The sequence below is a fragment of the Oryx dammah genome, unplaced genomic scaffold, assembly GCF_014754425.2.
Source record: "Oryx dammah isolate SB20612 unplaced genomic scaffold, SCBI_Odam_1.1 HiC_scaffold_21, whole genome shotgun sequence".
NCBI lineage: Eukaryota > Metazoa > Chordata > Mammalia > Artiodactyla > Bovidae > Oryx > Oryx dammah.
In genome coordinates, this window is record NW_024070205.1 from 34,966,796 (window position 1) to 34,985,776 (window position 18,981).

The 18,981-nt window shown below is 44.9% G+C and overlaps 1 protein-coding gene across 10 annotated transcripts in view; it reads left to right on the top strand.

Annotated features, from left to right (window-relative positions):
* Positions 1-18,981, top strand: part of CAMTA1 (calmodulin binding transcription activator 1) — an 89,276-nt gene that overhangs the window by 52,317 nt on the left and 17,978 nt on the right. For 3 of the 10 annotated variants that reach the window (XM_040263319.1, XM_040263311.1, XM_040263312.1), the window contains exons 2-11: positions 3,824-3,975; positions 7,328-7,524; positions 7,900-7,978; positions 8,233-8,548; positions 8,977-9,503; positions 12,341-12,528; positions 13,022-13,268; positions 15,322-15,393; positions 16,914-16,934; positions 18,514-18,707. In XM_040263319.1, coding sequence (XP_040119253.1) covers positions 3,838-3,975; positions 7,328-7,524; positions 7,900-7,978; positions 8,233-8,548; positions 8,977-9,503; positions 12,341-12,528; positions 13,022-13,268; positions 15,322-15,393; positions 16,914-16,934; positions 18,514-18,707 — 1,979 coding nt within the window. In that variant the 5' untranslated portion in view covers positions 3,824-3,837. The remainder of the gene's footprint in view (positions 1-3,823; positions 3,976-7,327; positions 7,525-7,899; positions 7,979-8,232; positions 8,549-8,976; positions 9,504-12,340; positions 12,529-13,021; positions 13,269-15,321; positions 15,394-16,913; positions 16,935-18,513; positions 18,708-18,981) is intronic. The other 7 variants (XM_040263320.1, XM_040263313.1, XM_040263314.1 and 4 more) reach the window with 3 other exon arrangements.

Consider the following 18,981-nt stretch of genomic DNA (forward strand, 5'->3'; position numbering starts at 1 on the left):
TATTTTTTTTTCAAAATTTAAACTTTTTATTTTTACTGGGTCTTAGCTGATTAACTGGAGAAGGAAATGGCAACCCACTCCAGTGTTCTTGCCTGGAGAATCCCAGGGACAGAGGAGCCTGTTGAGCTGCTGTCTATGGGGTCGCACAGAGTCGGACACAACTGACACGACTTAGCAGCAGCAGCAGCAGCAGCTGATTAACAATGTTGTGATAGTTTCAGGTGAACAGGGAATGGATTCAGCATTTGTGTGTCCATTCTCCCCCAAACTGTGCTATACAATAGGTTCTTGTTGGTTATCCATTTTGAATATAGCAGTGTGTGCATGACCATCCCAAACTCCCTAACTATCCCTTCCCTCCAGCAACCGTAAGTTCATATTTTTCTAAGTCTGCAGGTCTTTCTGTTTTGTAAGTTCATTTGTATAATTTCTTTTTAGGTTCCACATATAAGAAATGTCGTATGATATTTCTCCTCTCTCTGACTTACTTCACTCAGTATGATATTCTCTAGGTCCGTCCATGTTGCTCCAAATGGCATTACTTCATTCTTTTCAATGGCTGAGTGAAATATTCCGTTGTATATATGTACCACATCTTCATGCATTCCTCTGTTGGTGGACATTTAGTTTGCTTCCATGTCTTGGTTATTGTAAACAGCGGTGCAGCGAACACTGGAGTGCGTGTATCCTTTTGAATCATGTTTTTCCCTGGAGCCGTGCCCAGGAGTGGGATTGCAGGGTCGTTCGGTTTTGACAGGCAGCTGCATTGGCAGGGGCTTGGACAGGGAATGGGCTGGGGGCGCAAACCAGGGCCGCCTGCACTGTCAGCAGTTCAGCTGAAACAGAACGACCTCAACAGGCAGAGCAGCACAGCCACGTGGCGTGCCCTGTGCCCTTCTCCCTGTTGGCATGACATGGCATGTTAATCTTGGCCACCGTGCTCCAGACCAGTGCAAACCAAGCTCCAAAAGAAGCGAATAGATTCTAAACACATACTCAAGAGACACAAGATTTGCAGGCTGGCAGAAGAAACCATCAGGATGTTTAAGCTGGTTCGGCAGTCTGCGTGAGGCTCTCTGCATGTGTTCAGAGTTGGGTGGTTATCTGGCTGGCAGGATCAGGAGGAAGCAAGGAGAGTTTAAAAATGTACCTGAAGGGTAGTTGCTGCTCCACTTGAGTTCACTGTCTTTTAAAAGGTAAAATTCTTTGTCTTCTGTTGGCTTCAGATGGAGGAGTGCTGCATTCTGCAAAATTCCTCTTTTCTAGTGGAGAGGCAGAGAAGGCAGTGGCACCCCACTCCAGTACTCTTGCCTGGAAAATCCCATAGATGGCGGAGCCTGGTGGCGTCGCTAAGAATCAGGCACGACTGAGCGACTTCACTTTCACTTTTCACATTCATGCATTGGAGGAGATGGCAACCCACTCCAGTATTCTTGCCTGGAGAATCCCAGGGATGGCGGAGCCTGGTGGGCTGCCGTCTATGGGGTTGCACAGAGTCGAACACGACTGAAGCGACTTAGCAGCAGCAGGAGTGGAGAGGGCACAGAGAAGGGTTCTGGGACCAGCTTGGAAGTTTCCCATCAGTGATCCCAGCATGACGAGCCATGTCCCATGCATCACAAGCAAATATTCATTCAGGGTTGAGCCCCCATCTGTGACCATGCCACTGAGATGCTTAGAAGGGGTCTCAGAGTTTGTTAGTCTGTATGAAATTGGGGGGAAAGATGTCACCTTTCTCTTTTAAAGAGGAAGGCTTTTCCTTTGGTGGTGTTCCTGGAAATAGCTTACTAAGAAAATAATACCACGATTCTTGCAAAGCAGTCTTTTCTCGTCCTGCTTCTGTGGTTTAGGAAAGTGAGATCAATTTGACATTCAGTATTGAAAACCTGCCCTTGAAACAGGTGCTTACTACCTTTTGACTTTGAGAAAAAAGTTCTGTTCCCTGGGGTAAGATCAGCTAGCTCTTGTGTGTCTCCTCTTCCCATGACTTTCCCTTCCTGATTTTAGCACCTGGTGGCCAAGCTCTGAGTCATGGAGACCGATAGATAAAGTGTCTTCTCATGCCTCAGTCAGGCTTCCCAGGTGGCTTAATAGTAAAGAACCCACCTGCCAGTGCAGGAGACCTAGGAGACGTGGGTTCAATCCCTGGGTCAGGAAGATCCCCTGGAGTAGAAGATGGCAACCCACCCCAGTATTCTTGCCCGGGAAGTCCCATGAGCAGAGGAACCTGGCAGGCTACAGTCCGTGGGGTCGCAGAGAGTCAGGTGCTATAAGACGAGGACAGCAACCTGGCTCACTTGAGGGTCGTGAGGGGTCACGGGTTAATGTTTGTGAAGTTGCTTCGTGGGTGGGTAGTGCACGGAGTGTGCCCTTGCCCTTTCTCTGTTGCACTGGGCCTTTGTTGCTGCGGGGGCTTTTCGCTAGTTGCGGTGTGCAGGCTTCTCACTGCTGTGTCTTCTCTCGTGGTGGGGCACGGGCTCCTGGACCCGTGGATTTCAGTGGTCGCAGCACTCGGGTACAGCACAGGCTTAGTTGTGGAGCAGTACTGCTTACTCTCTAGTGTCAGGACTTATAATCTGGATGACAAGGGAGGCTGATAAAATATTTCTTCTCCGGGGTACTCCTTTTCTTGATTCAAATGGCTGTGTTTTGAAAATAGTGGCTTCACAGCAGGTTGATCAATTTCCCAAGATATTTTATTCCCTTGCCACAAGATGATGCTGATGGCTGGCACCCTTGTCTGGGACTTAACCATGTCCTGGGCGTTTATAAATCTGTTAATTTGTTAAATTCTCTCAGCAACCCTTGGAGATAAGGACTGTTACTATGCCCATTTAAGAGTTAAGGAAATTGAGGCACCAAAGAGTTTGTTCAGAGTTATATCACTATTATATGACACAGCCAGGGTTCTAACTGTTTCCTGTCTGGTCCTTCCTCACCCCTCCAACTTCATCTTCTACTGTCCTCTCAGGTGTGGTCCAGCCATATGGCTTCTGCTCCTTGAACATTCTGCCTCAGGGCGTTGCATAGCTCTTACCTCACCCCAGCTGTCATATGTGTGTGTGTGTTTGCAGCTAGAGCCTGGATCAGACAATAATTTTTTTTTTCAGTGTTTGGGTAAAACTGATATGACTTTAAAAAATATATATATATATGTAAATATATGTGTGTGGGTTTGTGTATATTCTTCTTTCTCACAGTGATTGCTTGCTTTCTTATTTTTAAATGAACTTGAACTTTCTTTTATTTTATTTATTTGGCTGTGTCGGGTCCTCGCTGCGGCACAAGGGATCTTCATTGCACCATGCGGGGTATTTCAGTGTGACGCAGGGCTCTCTAGTTGTGGCATACAGGCTCAGTTGGTCCACAGCATGTGGGATCTTAGTTCCCGATCAGGGATTGAACCAGCATCCCCTGCATTGCCAGGCAAATCCTTAACCACTGGACCACCAGGGAAATCCCAATGATTGCTTTCTTCCACTGATTTAAATTGTGTTCATTTCATTTGTTTGCTCTAGGGGCCTGTCCACCAGGTCTCCCTTCAGGGTTTCCACTGGGGAATTTGACAAAGAAATGGGGTCCCGGAACCTGAAACCAGGACCTTGACAGAAAGGGTTTTTCTGTTCCTTTCATTGAGAACTTGGGCTGCAGTCGTGGCTATGGTCTTGTGTGAGGTGTCGGGGTCATCACCAGCCTGGACAAACCCAGGCGATCTGGTTGAGTGGGTGATCGTCTTGGATGCCCATCCTACAGGCTGGACTGGGCCATGGGTTAATGCCCCTTCTTCTGGAACACAGCCTCACCCTTCCGCGTTCTGCCCTAGATAACCAGTTCAGGATGTCCATCCTGGAGCGGCTGGAGCAGATGGAGAGGAGGATGGCAGAGATGACCGGGTCCCAGCAGCACAAGCAGGGGAGCGGAGGAGGCAGCAGCGGAGGGGGCACGGGGAGCGGCAACGGAGGAAGCCAAGCCCAGGTACGAGTCCTTGGGGACCATCGCCTTCCTGACGTCTCGCGCTTCATGGAGGAGCGAGGCAGTTGATCACAAGTCCCTTCTCTTCTGCTGGTGTGCTTCCTGGCTGAGGCAAAAGGCAGGGTGGGGTGCTTTGTAGTCCTCGTGCTTCTGAGTATTTAAGTCTGTTCAACAGGGGAGAAGCCCTGGACTGTGGGCCTTCTCAGCCGTTCACCTCCCTAAGCCTTAAATCACCTACTGATCTCAGAAGTCACTGCAGTTACCTGCCAGCAGGAGGGAGGGCGTCCAGTGACAGGACAGAGGCCAAACGATGACTCAGATCTGCTGGGCTCAGAGTCCAGTTAGAACCTATTTTGTATCTTGTGTCCTGTCTCTATCTTAAGTATAAATAGAAACCGTAATTGAATTCAGTAATTCATAAGACTTGTATAAACTCCGGGAGTTCAATCGGAAAAGGGCCCAGAGAAACCGTGTTTGTGCTTTTTCAGTAGAGAGCGACAGAGCAACGTTACACATTCTGTCACTGCCGCAGGTGCTTTTCCATCAGTTCCGTGATGGATGAATTAGTGTTGTCAGGCACAGGGAAACCACCAAATACTGGGGTCTTGGTAGTCTTGAGAGTTTTGTATCAATTTCTTGTAGGAGCTTCATTTTGGGAAAGTCTTCTAGGTAGACATTTTTTTTCCCCCCCAGGAGACTCTAGAATAAAGGTAGAGGGATCGATGGTGTTTATCACCTTCCCCACTGAGCCGTTACCTAAAAGCCTCAAATAATTCTCCCTCTTTCCCTTGAAGATGATGATTTTCTCTGAACAATCACATTTGTAAGTGAACATTTTGAGTTTTATGAGACTTGTAAATATCAAGTGTTAGGAATATTTTTAGTAATAGATGAAAACAAAGCATAAGGTACCACCACCCTCCCAAAAATATCAACCTTTTTTGGAAAATTTTCTTATTTCTCACCTGTCTGGAAATCAATGGACAAGGAAAGACTTGGCACAAAGTGAAATATTAAGGCTTCTTGTCCACCTGATACAAATGTTTTATAAAAAGTAGTAAACATTGGTTACTATGTATCTCATGGCTAAAATAAGAGAGTCCCACAAAGCCCTTTTTCTTTCACTGACAAAGGCTACAGAAAGGGGCTGGAGTGTAATGTCCATTGTATAGCTCAGCTGTTTGGCCCTGGCCTGTTATCTGATCCCATATTAACTGCTGCTGAATACTCTTTCATCAGTTTACGTTGGCATCAAGGAATATCTGTCTACTTTATGTGATAGAGATGTAGCTGGTCTTGTTAATGCAAAAAAAAAATTCCTTTTGTTCCTTACCTGGTGACTTCTTTGTGTCCTGAATACATCTGCTTGGTGTATACAGAGCAGCCCTGCCTGGGTCTTTCGAGTCAAGGCCATTCTGCAGCAGGTCAGGGTTGCCTGACTACATTCCTATAACATGTCATGACATTTCTGGTGAGGGTGACATTATAGCTGTTTTCTGGGTGTTTAAAAATTTTTTTACAGGCGTTTGTTTTCCAGATTTAAAAAAAAAAAAAAACAGTGAGGAACAACAGTTACTGGACAAAATAACTTAAAATAATAACCAGAGACAGGACCTCCCTGGTGGGTTAAGACTTCACCTTCCACTGCTAGGGGTGCAGGTTCAATCCCTAGTCAAGAAACTAAGATCCCACATGCCTCTCGGCCAAAAAACCAAAACAGTAAAACAGAAGCAATATTGAAACAAATTCAATAAAGACTTAAATAGTCCACATCAAAAAAAATCTTAAGAAAACACCAGAAATGAGAATTGGACTAGAGTCTCATTTGTCTGAGAGAGAGGGTATGAAACACAAAATTATCACAGAGAGGATATATATATATAAACATACAGATGATTCACTTTGTAGTACAGCAGAAGCTAATGCCACATTGTAAAACAATAAAATATACACCGCAATAAAAATTTTTTAAAAAGAAAGTATTGTAGACAAACACAGAGGGTATTTGAAGCTAGTAAAATATCATTTGTTTAGATGCTGGGGATTCTGAATAAAATTTCAAAGAAAAAAAAAAAACCTATCACAGAGACTCAGATAAGCTGTTGAGGTTACTAAGTTTGACTGTATTTTTCTTCTTGTACAACTTCCTTACAACAAAGGGGAGAAAGCCAGGTGGTTAAAATGAGTGAATTTCTCTTTCCCATATGCCTCTGTTGTTGTTAGTACTGTAATAACACTTGAATTTGGAAGTCTCTAATGGCTTCCCCAGCCTCCTTTTTGCTTTCTATAAAGTACTGGATTATTCCTGGATTTTTAAAATTTATTTTTTCAATCGAGCTGTAGTTGACATATAACATTGTATTAGTTTTAGGTGTCCGACAGAATGATTAAGCATTTGTGTACATTGCCAGATGATCACCACGATAAACCTAGTTAACTTCTGTCATCACACTTATAATTTTTTTTCCTTGTGATGAGAACCTTTAAGATATGCTCTGTTAGCAACTTTCAAATATGCAGTTCAGTGTTATTAACTTTAGTTGCCATACTGTACATGACATCCCCGGGACTTATTCATTTGGTAACTGAAAGCTTGCATCTTTTGACTCCTTCACCATTTTGCCCACCTCCTACTCTCCACCTCTGCGTACAGCTGTTAGTCTGTTCTCAGGATCCATGAAGTCAAGAAGGTTTTCTGTGTGTGTGTTTGGTTTTTGTTTAAGATTCCACATGTTAAGTGACATACATTATACAGTACCTGTCTTTCTCTCTGACTTATTTCACTGAAGGCCTGTAAGGTCCATCCATGCAGTTGCAAATATATCATTGGGTATTTTAAAGTTTGTATTTAGGGAGAAAAATCCCCAAGTGACAGTTCTCTTCCAGAAGGAGCTGGGGAGTGAGCGGTCCGGGCAGCAGCCCCCCACAACACCCCTTCCGTAGAAGCATTAGGAAAGTTACCTGCTTTGCTTTCCTCTGCCGGCTTCCTGTCTACAGTGTTTAATTACATCACCTGGGAGGCTAGACCACATTTTTGTTTGTTGTTTTATAGTATACGCTTTTCCTGAACTGGATCAGCACGGAGTTCACAACCAGACTGTCAGCTGCAGTAGACAGACTCTGATGCCCTTAGAGTTGTGGAAGATTCCTGTGTGCCCAGCTGTGGGTGTGCTGCTAAGCTGGACTCAGCACATTCTGTCTCCCTTTCATGATGTTTCCTTATCTTCACTTTTGCGCTTCCCGTTTTCAATCGCTAATCACAAAGAGTTTGTTCCCCTCCTCTGGCATCCGAAGGCTGACATGGTGGTAGGCCTTTGGGCCTCCGGTCATCGGAACACGTGCTGTCTCGTTCCAGTGCGCGTCCGGCCCTGGGACGCTGGGCAGCTGCTTTGAGAGCCGAGTGGTTGTCGTGTGTGAGAAGATGATGAGCCGAGCCTGCTGGGCAAAGTCCAAGCATCTGATCCACTCCAAGACTTTCCGTGGGATGACCCTCCTCCACCTGGCCGCTGCTCAGGGTTATGCCACCCTCATCCAGACCCTCATCAAATGGCGGTAAGGCCGGTGTCCTCCTCACCCATCAGCAGGCACCCCTCTTAGTGTGTCCACCAGTGGACGGAGATCTGGCCATTCAGGGAGTATGGAATCCTCACAGCAAAGGAGTCTCTCTGAGGACAGTTCCACAAAGTTCTGTGAACTTCTGCCCAAGAAGTACTGAGCGAGATGCTAAAGTAAACTTTGGACTTTTCATTTCCTCCTGGCTCCTGGCAAAACAGAGCATCCAAACCACCTAGGAAACCCAGGACTTTGTTTCTTCCCATCAGCAATGTTGGCTGCCCACTTTGGTTTCATCTCTGTAGGTTTCATAATGTTATGGTATTTTTTAACATTGATTCTCTGTGCAGTAATTTGTGATGCTATCTGTTTCAGCACAAAGCATGCAGACAGCATTGACTTGGAACTGGAGGTCGACCCCTTGAACGTGGACCACTTCTCCTGTACTCCTCTGGTAAGAAATGGGTTCATTTATTCCCCAAACTGTTCTTCTGGGCTGGCATAGGGATATGCCTGGCTCCCTTTGTGTTCACCCTTGTTGATACATGACATATATCGGAGCCGCTTTGTAACGGAAATGTTTTATGGCACCGTTGAGATTGCTGCCAAGGACCAATTTGTCAATTGGCAGCAGTGGCAGAAGTCAAATAGGATTTTTTTTTTTTAACTCATGTTGAGGAAGCACGCTCTGTCTCTCTGTTTTTTTAGATGTGGGCGTGTGCTCTCGGGCACTTGGAAGCAGCTGTCGTGCTGTACAAGTGGGACCGTCGGGCCATCTCTATTCCAGACTCTCTAGGAAGGCTGCCTTTGGGAATCGCCAGGTCACGAGGTCACGTGAAGTTAGCAGAGTGTCTGGAGCACCTGCAGAGGGATGAGCAGGCTCAGCTAGGACAGAACCCCAGAATCCACTGTCCTGCAGGCGACGAGCCCAGCACAGAAAGCTGGGTGAGCCAGTGGCACAGCGAGGCCATCAACTCCCCAGAAATACCCAAAGGAGTCACTGTCATTGCAAGTACCAACCCAGGTGAGAATCCTAAATGGTGACATCTCAGCACTTGGCAGATTCCCCTTTTGCTGTCATATGCCACTACCCTTGGAAAAGTCCACAGGATGTTCACATACGTTTAAGGGTTTGGGGTTTTCTCTTTAGTGTTTCTAATTTTCCTTTTAGCTGTTAGAATGCCTAGTGCTTCCCCCAACCCCGCTCGCCCATCCCACCCCCAAAACTGAGGGAAAAAAAAAAAAACTATGTTAATGTGAGAAAGAACTACAAATTTTGGAGGAGGATTATTTGAATACAGTATATACTGCTGGGGAATATGTAAACGTTAGGGATGTGTCTTGAATTCTGGCTTTGCACTCTGTGTCTCTCAGGCATAGAGAACATGTTAATTCTTTAGCATTCCTCACTGTACCACCTGTCCTGACTGTCCTTTCTACTGTACTTTTCAGAGCTGAGAAGACCTCGGTCTGAACCCTCTAATTACTACAGCAGTGAGAGCCACAAAGATTATCCAGCTCCCAAAAAGCATAAATTGAACCCCGAGTACTTCCAGGCAAGGCAGGAGAAGCTGCTGTCCACTGCACTGAGTCTGGAACAGCCAAATATCAGGAAGCAGAGCCCTAGTTCTAAGCAGCCTGTCCCCGAGACAATCAGCCCCAGTGAAGGATTGAGGGACTACAGCCGGGAGATCTCCCCTCCCACTCCAGAGACTGCAGGATTCCTCCACGCCTCTGCATCCCAGCCGGTAGTAAAGTGGAACCCCAAAGATCTTTACATTGGTGTGTCTACAGTACAGGTGACTGGAAATCCGAAGGGGACCAGTGTAGGCAAGGACACAGCACCTTCACAGGTGCGTCCACGGGAACCGATGAGTGTGTTGATGATGGCTAACAGAGAGGTGGTGAACAGCGAGCTGGGGTCCTACCGTGATGGTACCGAGAGTGAGGAGTGCTCACAGCCCATGGATGACATACAGGTGAGCGTGGAGAAGGTAAGCTTGCAGGGGCTGGTCCGTCCACCCGCACTTCCTTGATCTTGACTGCCAGTTTCCTAGAGGTCTTGTCATTTTCTCACCAGTGACTGGTTCAAAGTCTGGGCTTATGTATAAGACTAGTGGACTGTCTTCTTCACTTGGGCCACTTGGGAGTCAAACATTTTGAACCGGGCCTGAAAACCAGGGACTGAAATATGCTTATTAGAAATATCAAGTTAGTAGATAGTGTCAGAACAGGCTCAGGGTTTCTAAGTCACTTAAAGGGAGGAAAAGAAAATTTGGCTCAGTTGGGAAAAGTTCAGGCATTGGCAATAAGAAAAAAAAGCAACAACAAAAATAATACTCTGAAACATAATATTATAGAAATATTTTCAAACATGAGTCATTCCCACTTTGGAAACTGTTAATTCTATTAAAAGTTTCTCAGATTGGATAAAAAGAAGCAAAGTGTATTATATACTACTTGTAAAAGACAGAATTAAAATGAAACAGAAAGGATGAAAATGAACTGACAGATGAAGATATAACAGACAAAAGAGTATGAAAAGAAAAAAGACAAAAAGTATAGTTAAGGCAAATATTATATATATACAGTTTATCAAAAAGATATGACCGTAATGAAACATCGTGCACCTAACAACGTAGTTTCTAAATATTAAAGCAAATAAATACAAAGAAATGTGGTACCAGAGTCACAATCATAGCACGACACTAATGCAGCTGTCTCAGAAGTTGTCAGCTGAGGTACATGTGAAGAGAAAAAGAAAGAAATTGACAAGACAATTAGAAAGTTTGACTTAGTATATATACTTAATATATGATTATATAATTATGTAGATGTATGAATAAAAACATGGTAAATATACATATCATTGTTCTGAGATATCTAAGCACACTTGTGAAAACTGCTCATATGTTAGAACCCAAAGAGAATTTTTAATAAAAACCCAACGTCATTTGAATAAAAAGCCCTAAAGTCATTTAAATTCCATTGCCTTTTATAGCTGTCCCATTAAGAAATCATCTGCTTGGTATCTGAAAGTATTGCACTTACAATGTTAACGTGTTCTTATACTCACACAGTCTTATAAAACAGAGGATTTGGGAGAGGAGTGATTACAGATAGTTATAACCTTTGGTCTCCAGAGATTCCACTTTTTAATAGTTTCGTGGGAAAAGAATCAAGGTAGGACTTGCTTCCTCCTGTTTGAGTCACCAATCAAGACTGTCAATATAGAAGGAGAAGAAAAGCTGTGATATTTCTTCCCTAAACGTTTTCATTTGTATTCCTGTTACAATTCTTTGTTGACAATATCGAAAATTACCCAAGATAAGTATTTTTTAACAGTTTTATTGGGGTATAACTTAACATACCATAAATTCATTCATTTTAAGTGTTCAACGTAATAAACGTTTGTGAGTTTGTACAAAATTCACAATCATCACAAAAGTTCCATTTAGGACACTTCCTTCCCCCCACAGAAGTTCCCTGTACCCCTTTGCAATCAACCTCTGTTCCCATTCCAGTCCTAAGGATCTGATTTCTCTTCCCTAGAATTTTGCTTCTAGAAATGTTATATAAATAGAATCATAAACTGTCACATTCTGTGCCTGGCTTCTTTCAGTCAGCATAATATTCGTGAGGTTCACGCATGTTGTAAGATAAGCATTTAATCATTTTTGTATAGATCCTTTCTGAACATTTTCAGTTCACTTATAAACTGCTGTATTTAAACTTCTATTTTCAAGAGATGTGCAAGAAAACTTTTAAAACCAAGCTCATATCTCTGATTCTAATTGAATAGATCTACTCCAGACTCGTTGTGAGGATTCCTAAATGTATCTGTTAGGAATTTATTTGGGGATGCTCGTATCAGCAACCCTGACTCCAGTGGTTTCATAAGAACATGATTTCTTTTTCTTGTACAAGTCCAGAGGTTTGGTGACTCAGTAATGCCATCAGAGACCTGGATTTTTTTTTTTTTCTATTCTTTTGGCTTTTCTCTTCACTCCTGTTGCTTTATGATCATAATGTGGCTTCTCGAGCTTGGCTGTGGTCAGAGCAGGAGAAGAGGGGCGGGGCCGGGTGCATCGGCACCTTTCACCAGGAAAAGCAGAAGCTCTGCCCACATCTCTCCCAGCAGATTTGTGTATAGTCTCCTTGTCCAGAAGCTGGTCACAGATCCTCGCCTTGGTGCAGGAAGGTGGGAAACTGAGAGGAAGATCAGACCAGGTGGCTTGTCTTAGTCACCAGCTGTCCCCTGGGCTTTGGCTCTTTGCTGCTCTCTACAAAACTAGGGTTCTCTGGGCAGGACAAAGTGGGGATGGGGGCATAGTGGTCAGGTGGGAACACACTCCAGTATTCTTGCCTGGGAAGTCCCATGGACAGAGAAGCCTGGAGGGCTGCAGTCCATGGGGGTCACAAAGAGTCAGACACGATTTAGCAGCTAAACAAGAACAAGTGGTCAGGTAACCAGCAATATCACTATAATTACATGACCATGTCCTCTAGAACTGCCCAGGCCTTAGTATCCTTAATCAGTTGATCCTAGCTGAGAGTAGAAAGTAGGCATAAGCCAGATATTCTCAAAGACTTAAGGTTTTGGACCAAGCTGATTTTTGGAGCTCTTCAGATCTGGCATCTCAGCATATGTGAGCAAATCATGTAAAACCTTCAGATAATATCAGAGGGCACTGGACTGTCATGTCAGGCCACCCTGCTTCGTTTCTCCCTTTCCCAGGTAGCGGGCGGGAGGCGGGCCTGGCTGACTCCTAGGGCCGCATCCTAACCTAGGTGCTCTGTGGCCTCCGGGTTCCAGGTGAACATGATGACCTTGGCAGAGCACATCATTGAAGCCACACCTGAGCGGATCAAGCAGGAGAACTTTGTGCCCATGGAGTCCCCGGCGTTGGAAAGGATAGACGCGGCCACCATTAGCAGTACCATGAGCTGGCTGGCCGGTTACCTGGCTGACGTAGACCACCTGCCAAATGCTGCCCAGATCAGGTCAGTAAAGTCCACGGGCCTCTCCCCAGAGCGAATTCCTGGATTTAGCTGGGGGCTCAGGAGACCCACTGGATCTGAGGAGATCTGGGTAGTGGATGCCCTTATCAAGGAAGGAAGGGAGCATTAGGATGGATTCCACTGCCTCTCTCAAGGACCTCTTTCTTCCTCGCCTCTGCCATGAGCTTTCTTCCCACAGCAGAGTGTAGGAGATAATGTGTCATAGCATGTTCTCGCCAGTTCAGCTGAAGCTTCATAGTTGGACAGTGGACTTACTGGGTTTAGTACTTAGCCCAGTACTGAACTCATAACAGGTGTTCAGCATGGAGTTAACTAATTGAAGGACACCCGGAGTCTCCTTAGCATCTCTCTGGACTGAGTAGAGGAGTATCCTTCATGGTCCACTGTGGGTACCATCTTGTCTTTTTGACCAATGTGTGATGAATCCTGCAGACCAATCACCAGCCTCTCTCCCTCATGTCTTCTTTTGTTTCAGAAGTGCGTATAATGAGCCTCTCACCCCTTCTTCTAATACCAGCCTGAGCCCTGTAGGCTCACCAGTCAGTGAAATAACTTTTGAGAAGCCCAGCCTTCCCTCTGCAGCAGACTGGTCTGAGTTCCTGAGTGCCTCCACCAGTGAGAAGGTGGAGAATGAATTTGCACAGCTGACCCTATCTGATCACGAACAGAGAGAACTCTATGAAGCGGCCAGGCTTGTCCAGACAGCTTTCCGGAAATACAAGGTAAAAGACAACAAGAGTCCTGGGGACTTCCCTGGTGATCCAGTGGTTAAGACTCTGCCCTACCACTGCAGGGGGGTGAGGGTTCAATTCCTGGTCAGGGAACTAAGATCTCATGCTTTGCAGCCAAAAATAAAGAACTTCTTTAAAATAAAACAAGAGCAGACAACAGAGTCCTTTTGTGATCAGGGAAAAGTCAGAATCATTCAAACTGAAATGTATGCCGTTTCTTTTTTTCTCTGAGTTTATAATTTGAAATAAAGATTCTATAATTAGGTCACATAAGATTATTAAGAATAGTCAGAAACTTCAGTGGAATAAAACTGATCAGTAATGCGATGGTTATTACCCTCTGAACTTACTGTCAGGGTAGTAATAGATATTCATTATTTAGTTAATACAAAGTTGACATCTCTGCCACAAGGAACATATGACCTGGAGCGGGGGTTTCTGGCTGGAGGCCTGGAGACTGATTGTTGGCTGCCCATGAACTCCTAAAATTTTATGGTGAAGTGTCTGTATGTGTGTTTTTGGTGGGCAAGGTCCAGAGACTTCCACCATTTCTCAGAGGAGTCTTTGACCTCCCTGGACATGAGTCTGAGCAAAATCTAAGAGATAGTGAAGGACAGGGAAGCTTAGCATGCTGTAATCCATCATGTCGCAAAGTCGAACGTGTCTTAGCGACTAAGCAACAACAGGGAGGTGTTCAGTTCAGTTCAGTCGCTCAGCCGTGTCCGACTCTTTGTGACCCTATGAATCGCAGCACGCCAGGCCTCCCTGTCCATCACCAACTCCTGGAGTTCACTCAGATTCACATCCATCGAGTCAGTGATGCCATCCAGCCATCTCATCCTCTGTCGACCCCTTGTCCTCCTGCCCCCAATCCCTCCCAGCATCAGAGTCTTTTCCAATGAGTCAACTCTTCCCATGAGGTGGCACAGTACTGGAGTTTCAGCTTTAGCATCATTCCTTCCAAAGAAATCCCAGGGCTGATCTCCTTCAGAATGGACTGGTTGGATATCCTTGCAGTCCAAGGGACTCTCAAGAGTCTTCTCCAACACCACAGTTCAAAAGCATCAATTCTTTGGCGCTCAGCCTTCTTCACAGTCCAGCTCTCACATCCATACATGACTACTGGAAAAACCATAGCCTTGACTAGACGGACCTTAGTCGCCAAAGTAATGTCTCTGCTTTTGAATATGCTATCTAGGTTGATCATAGCTTTCCTTCCAAGGAGTAATTGTCTTTTAATTTCATGGCTGCAGTCACCATCTGCAGTGATTTTGGAGCCCCCCAAAATAAAGTCTGACACTGTTTCCACTGTTACCCCATCTATTTCCCATGAAGTGATGGGACCGGATGCCATGATCTTTGTTTTCTGAATGTTGAGCTTTAAGCCAACTTTTTCACTCTCCTCTTTCACTTTCATCAAGAGGCTTTTTAGTTCTTCTTCACTTTCTGCCTTAAGGGTGGTGTCATCTGCATATCTGAGGTTATTGATATTTCTCCCGGCAATCTTGATTCCAGCTTGTGTTTCTTCCAGTCTAGCGTTTCTCACGATGTACTCTGCATAGAAGTTAAATAAGCAGGGTGACAATATATAGCCTTGACGTACTCCTTTTCCTGTTTGGAACCAGTCTGTTGTTCCATGTCCAGTTCTAACTGTTGCTTCCTGACCTGCATACAGATGTTATAAGTCATCAATCTTTGACCCAGAAGTAGAGGACTTGGTGTTATCTTAGGAAGGACAGAGCAGAGCAGCAACTTATAAGGACAAATAGCACAATACCTAGTTCTTTAAATCCTTTGACTGTTGTTTAGGCCTGCTGACATCCAAATATGGTAGTTCTGTTTAAAAGCCAGAATAGCCAGAGAGGTATTCTGTAAATTCATTTTTCCTAATTTATCCTGATATTAACGTGTCGTATTTGGTAAACCTCGGGTCTCAGTTCTGAGAAAGTCAATGAAACTAGTGGTCATTCCATTGAAGTCTTGGGAAAGCTGCATTTCTTATACTGTATCATTTTTTCTTTTCTTGCCTCGCTTTCCCCTGAAGGGCCGACCCTTACGGGAGCAGCAGGAAGTGGCGGCAGCTGTCATTCAGCGTTGTTACAGAAAATATAAACAGGTGAGCCAGCTTGTGAATGCGTCTTACCCACACAGCATCCAAACCGGCATGGGGAGTCCCGTGTGATGTTTGGCAGAGAGCATATCATCCGATGCCTGACCCAAAGACTGGCTTCTAATCACCTTGGTTAAAGACCAGAGGAAAATGTTCTGAAAGAGGAAAGAAAAAGGAAAAACAAACAAAAAACCATCTGCAACTATTGCCACAAAATAATTTTTGTTCGGACTGTTGACCTCTTAGTGGTATCATTTCCTGCAACATTGGTCTGATACAGAGGAAGCTATTTGGGTCTGAAGTGAGGCTCTATGTGAGTCATGTTGCCTATAAGCTCATTAGTAATTAAAGAGGTTGAGGAGGTTTGGTATGGTGATGGGGGAAGGTAAATACTGGTTGTTATCATTGACCTTGAATCATACACATCACATAACCTTCAGCCAATTTTCCTTTTTGGCTGCTTCTTACCCAGTGTAAAATGGAGAATTGTAAAAAAATCTTTGAAAATGGGAAGAAGCCCAGAGTATCTTACACTGAGCATTCCTTAGTTAAGCGTTGTAAGAAGAGCACCTGAATTACTCTTTCGTTCAGTATTACTGCTTGTGAAATGACCTGCAGGGTCATGGAGCTCTCATCAGACAGGAAGGGAATTGTTCCGAGAACACCTAGTAAACCTTAGATCTTTCAGACTCATCATTTCATTTTCTCCTTACAAAAATATCTGAAGTAAACACTTTTAATTCCATTTGGCAGGTGAAGAAGCTGAGACTCAGAGAGATTAAGTAAACATTAGACCTTTCTAACCACCTAGGTAGTGATATTAAAAAGTGCCGAATTGCATTTTGACTGGTTTATATGGTAAAGTTCAGTCCTATTAGTAGAACCAATTTTTAGGTTGTGCTTTTAGACTAAGGAATAATAAATGCTGAGATAGATACCAGCCACACAGAAAATCAGGATTCTGTTCTCTTTATTATTTCTAAGATTTGCTTGATGTCTCATGTGGATTGCCACTTTCTCAAGTTTCTCTAGGATTAAGCCTTACTTCTGAGGGGAGAGGGGCGAGTGTCTTCAGCTTATAGCCAGTTGAGTTCATGATCCCAGAAAATGAAGGTTTATTGTGTAAACGCTGACACCACAGTCCCTGTTGGGAATCATCCTGGCTTCTGTTTGGCGAGAGGACTTCTTGTTAGCAAAAGCAATACTCAGAATCAGAGTTTCTAGTCTTTGATTACAGCAGGAGTTTATTCCAAAATGTGAGTTTGTTAGTTGTTTGGTTTTTGTTTTTTAATCCCTTCCCAAAGAACTGTTGGCTATAACCAAAAAGATGGAAGGCATTTAAAAAAAAGTACTGGCAAATATAAGACAAGTATTTTGGAAGATGAAAGGCATGAATATAGTCAGATTGCCTTTTTTCCTTTCTTTCTTTCTTTGGTTGGGCATTTCATTGGTTCTGATTCTGGTTTTTCATTTCCTTCTATTCAGCAATCTAACATTAATCTTGTATTTTCTGTTTCTCCCCCAAGCTGACATGGATAGCCTTGAAGGTAATGACACACCCAAGTCCTCTCACAAACCATTCCACCAGAGTCACAAACCTCACACCCATCACCAGCTACAAGAAGGGGCCATTAGGATGGCACGCTCATTCAGTAGGCATACCCCCGCCTCACCCGGCCACCTCACCACAGCACATCTATCCTCTGGGGGCCACGTGGTTATGCCGTTGGAGTGGGTTTCAGCAGGCAGTCTTTGGACATTTTCCTGGCCAGTGTCCATCTAAACAATCCATCCAAGATAAATACCGGGAACCCAGTGAGCCACTGAGGAGATTTGCCTCTTTCCCATTGTGCTGCGCTGTGTCTGCAAGGTTCTGACCATGCAGAGCATGCAGGCCAAGGTCGTGGAGACACTGTGGGATGCAGCCCTTGTCTTGAAAGACTTTGGGCCAAACGAAAATGTCAAGCAGGTCAGATAAGACTCAAGAGGGTTCTTGCAGCAGGGCCCTGTGTCTGGAACCTTTTGAGAAGTCAGTTTTTGCCCCTCACTCTACCTCGTACATGCAGAGAGAGACTTAGGCACAGGGATGTTCTGAGGAGCACTTGGCCCTCTCATGGTAAGTTGGCTTCTTGTGAGCAAAGCCCTCACCTGTGACTTCTGGTCCCTAGAGTCATAGTCTAAGTGGTTAGCAATCTGGACAGAGCCTTTGCTGACATCTGCAGAGCTCTGCATTTTTCGTGCCTGGCAGGGAAGAGGACTCATCCTCCCCGGGCGTGCCTTCGTGCCTCACTTTCCACCTCTGTGGCAGGCTGGCCGGAGGGCACAGGGACTGACTCCCAAGTGGTCCCCAGCTCTGGGGCCACCTTCCAGATTTCATGGCTTCACCCCTGTGTTGGTCTGACAAGCGTTAATCTTTTGCAGGTTAAAGTGGCTTAAAGGTGTCAGCGTTTCATGATAAGCCTTGTATTTGGGACCTTGTAACTCAGAAATATGTCGTGTGGAACTGCTAGTTAGAAGTTAGATGCTGCCTGCTAAGTGGATTTGTGTTTGGCAGGAATTGGGAAGCATCCAAAAAGGATTAATTCAAAATGTTTCCAAATTGGATAGGAAATATTCATCTTCAACATGTGAAGTTTTACTTCCTGGAACTTCCCTGGTGGTCCAGAGGTTAAGACTCCACACAGCTAGTGCACGGGCATGGGTTCAATCCCTGGTCGGGAACTAAGATCCCACCTGCCAAGCAGTTTGGCCAAAACAACAAACAAAAGAAAATCATAAAATTTTACTTCCTAAATATGTTTTTTCAACTCAAGTGTCTCAATTTATTGCTGTTAAAACTTTTTTCCAAGAAGGGTAAATGGTTTTGATATTTGAGGTGAGGGAAAACACATTTAAAGCAGTAGTGCGTTGTCTGGAGGCGACTCTTAAAGTTAACATTTTGCATTTTGGGAAGGTAGGTGGAAAGAAGCTTCATCTGCCTATTTTCTGATGAAAGCCAGACCAGAACACGAAAAGAAAAGAGACACGTAGTTTTCCTTCTTGCCGTCCTCACCCGGCCGGCTCGGAGGACACCCCGCCTGCGCGGCTCCCCTTGTTACTGCTGTGCTTCTCCTTGTGCCCTCACAGTATGCACTTTACAAAAAGATGACCCAGGCTGCCATCTTGATCCAGAGCAAATTCCGGAGTTACTACGAACAAAAAAAATTCCAGCAGAGCCGGCGCGCCGCTGTGCTGATCCAGAAGTTCTACCGGAGTTATAAGAAGTGTGGCAAGAGACGGCAGGCACGCCGGACAGCAGTCATCGTACAGCAGAAGCTCAGGTGGGTGGAGATCTCCTGGCAGCCAGGAGAACCCCGACTTGGGCGTAAGAGCAGCCCCTTGCAGACGTGCGGGTCTGTCTGTATAGGGAGCGAAGCATCCTGCAGTGATTTCCTCCCAGAGCAGTCTAGACGCTGTGTTACCGTAGTTACACATGTGCCCTTTGCCCATTTTGGTCCATTTAGCTCCTTCTGTCTCTCTCCACTCCCCATCCAATCATTCTGATGCCCTACCCAGTTTCAACTTGTATCAGAACCTGGAAGGACCACAGTTCCT